Here is a 2138-nt window from a genome sequence, read left to right as displayed (position 1 = left end):
TGCTTTGGATAGCAGGTTTTAAATGTCCCATTCAAAATATTCATAATATGAAAACATTGGATTAAAAAGGTTGAATTTTATTGTGTTCAAAGTTAAATAAGTTGGACAATATAGTGTTTCTCAAGCATCTATATTGAAAATACGTCTAGTTATAATAACAATGCTCAAGGCAATTCTGATATCAGAAGTAATAAAGATTCTTATCACTTTTTTCCTTCATAAAAACTTTCTTAGGTTTCATATATTACTAGGCAGTTTTTATTATCATTTACATATTCCAAGACAATATTTTAAGCACAGCTTTTTTTTTTATGTTATTCAGTCTCATTCAATAAGGAATTCCTACAGTCATATTTTCTGCACACATACTCTCCTCAAGGCCCTTATAACTTCTTTATTCCTCAAGCTGTAGATAAATGGGTTCAGAAGAGGGGTGATAATGGTATAAAACACAGCTACTATCTTGTCCTCTTCTGGGGAATGCAAGGAGTGTGGCCTTGTATAGGTGGAGAGAGTGGTTACATAGAACAGGCTTGCCACAGTCAGGTGAGAGGAACAAGTGGAGATAGCTTTTGTCTGCCCTCTTCCTGAACTCATCTGGGATACCACAGTAAGTACGCAGGCATAGGAAGCTAAAATGGCCATGAAAGGTAACAACAGAATAATAAGTCCACTCAGGAGTATTGTATGTTCATACTGAGAAGTGTCCTGACACACTAACGGCAATATGGATGGAACTTCACAGAAAAAGTGATTAATAAGTCGAGATCCACAGAAGGGGAGTTGAAATACATACAAGGTATGTATTAAAGAGTTGATAGAACAACTGGTCCATGCACATGTGATCATGAACCAACAGATCTTCTTGCTCATGAGTGCAGGGTAACGTAAAGGGTGATGGATGGCTACATAGCGATCATAAGACATGAAGCCAAGAAGAAGAGCTTCAGTTCCACCAAGGACCAAGAACACAAAGGCTTGAATCTCACAACCTAAAAATGTAATGGTCTTACTATTGGACAGAAAGTTAGTTGCCATTTTGGGCACAGTGGTAGAGATGTACATCATGTCAATGAAAGAGAGTTGACTGAGTAGGAAGTACATTGGAGTGTGGAGTCTGGTGTCCAGTTGAATGAGAAGAATCAGTATGATATTCCCCATCAAAGCCACAGAGAACAGGATTGCAATGGCAACAAAGAGAACAGCGTCCATTCGGCCATATTGGAAAAAACCAAGAAGTATAAAATCTGTTTTGACACTTTCATTTCCTGTTTTCATGACTTAAATAAAAATATAAAAGCAGACCATATTTGAGTATTCCATGTATGATACTGACTTTCCTTAAGAGAAAAAGGTGATGATTATAACATGCGAGAAAATGTTCTTGAATCACCTTAGGGAATATATCTTCCTTTAGTCAATACACTGAGTCTGTTTATTAAACTACAGAGACTTGACAAATTACAAAATAAAAATAAAGGTTTTACATAATGTAAAGTTCAACATATTTTGATAATAGAAATAAGATAAAAATGTAGGTGATTTGCCAACATAAATTATTTTCTTCCTTTTAAAATATCTTCAAGGGGATACACTGAAGCTTTGTTTTCTTGTTATAAACCTAGTCTTCTACTCAATTCAATCTATATAAGTAATAAAAATTTGGTTAAATATTCTATAATGTTAAATGTTTATTGTGTTTCTCTATTTTGAATTTATATTGGCTGTGAACTGGCATGAAGAGAATGATAACATTTATCCCCTTTCTAATCAATTTGTCTTCGTTTAGTCACTAAGTCGCGTGCAACTCTTGCAGCACCATGGACTGTGGCCTGCCAGGCTCCTCTGTCCAAAGGATTTTTCAGGCAAGAATACTGGAGTGGGTTGCCATTTCCTTCCGTAGGGGATATTCCCGACCCAGGAATCTAACCGGGTCTCGCATTGCCGGCAGATTCTTTACCAACTGAGCTACTAGGGAAGCCCTGTAATTCTAATCAATTATTGTTTATTATTCCTGTGAATGTGGAAGATATTTAATGAATTAAGGAAAAAATAATCAGACATAAGGAAAAGTTTGAGAATGAATTAAATATAAACTTAACACTGACATAAACTTTGAATCAAATAACATGATAAAA

The 2138-nt window shown here is 35.3% G+C and overlaps 1 protein-coding gene across 1 annotated transcript; it reads right to left on the bottom strand.

Annotated features, from left to right (window-relative positions):
* Window positions 1-348: 348 nt before the first annotated feature.
* On the bottom strand, window positions 349-1323 carry LOC128050995 (olfactory receptor 2AK2). Its single transcript, XM_052643503.1, is given in 1 exon segment — window positions 349-1323. A coding segment is annotated over 1 exon segment (975 nt).
* Between the last annotated feature and the right edge of the window lie 815 nt (window positions 1324-2138).

The sequence above is a fragment of the Budorcas taxicolor genome, chromosome 7 (assembly GCF_023091745.1).
Source record: "Budorcas taxicolor isolate Tak-1 chromosome 7, Takin1.1, whole genome shotgun sequence".
NCBI classification, from domain to species: domain Eukaryota; kingdom Metazoa; phylum Chordata; class Mammalia; order Artiodactyla; family Bovidae; genus Budorcas; species Budorcas taxicolor.
Note: the sequence above shows the minus strand (reverse complement) of the source record. Positions and strands in the feature narration are given on the sequence as shown.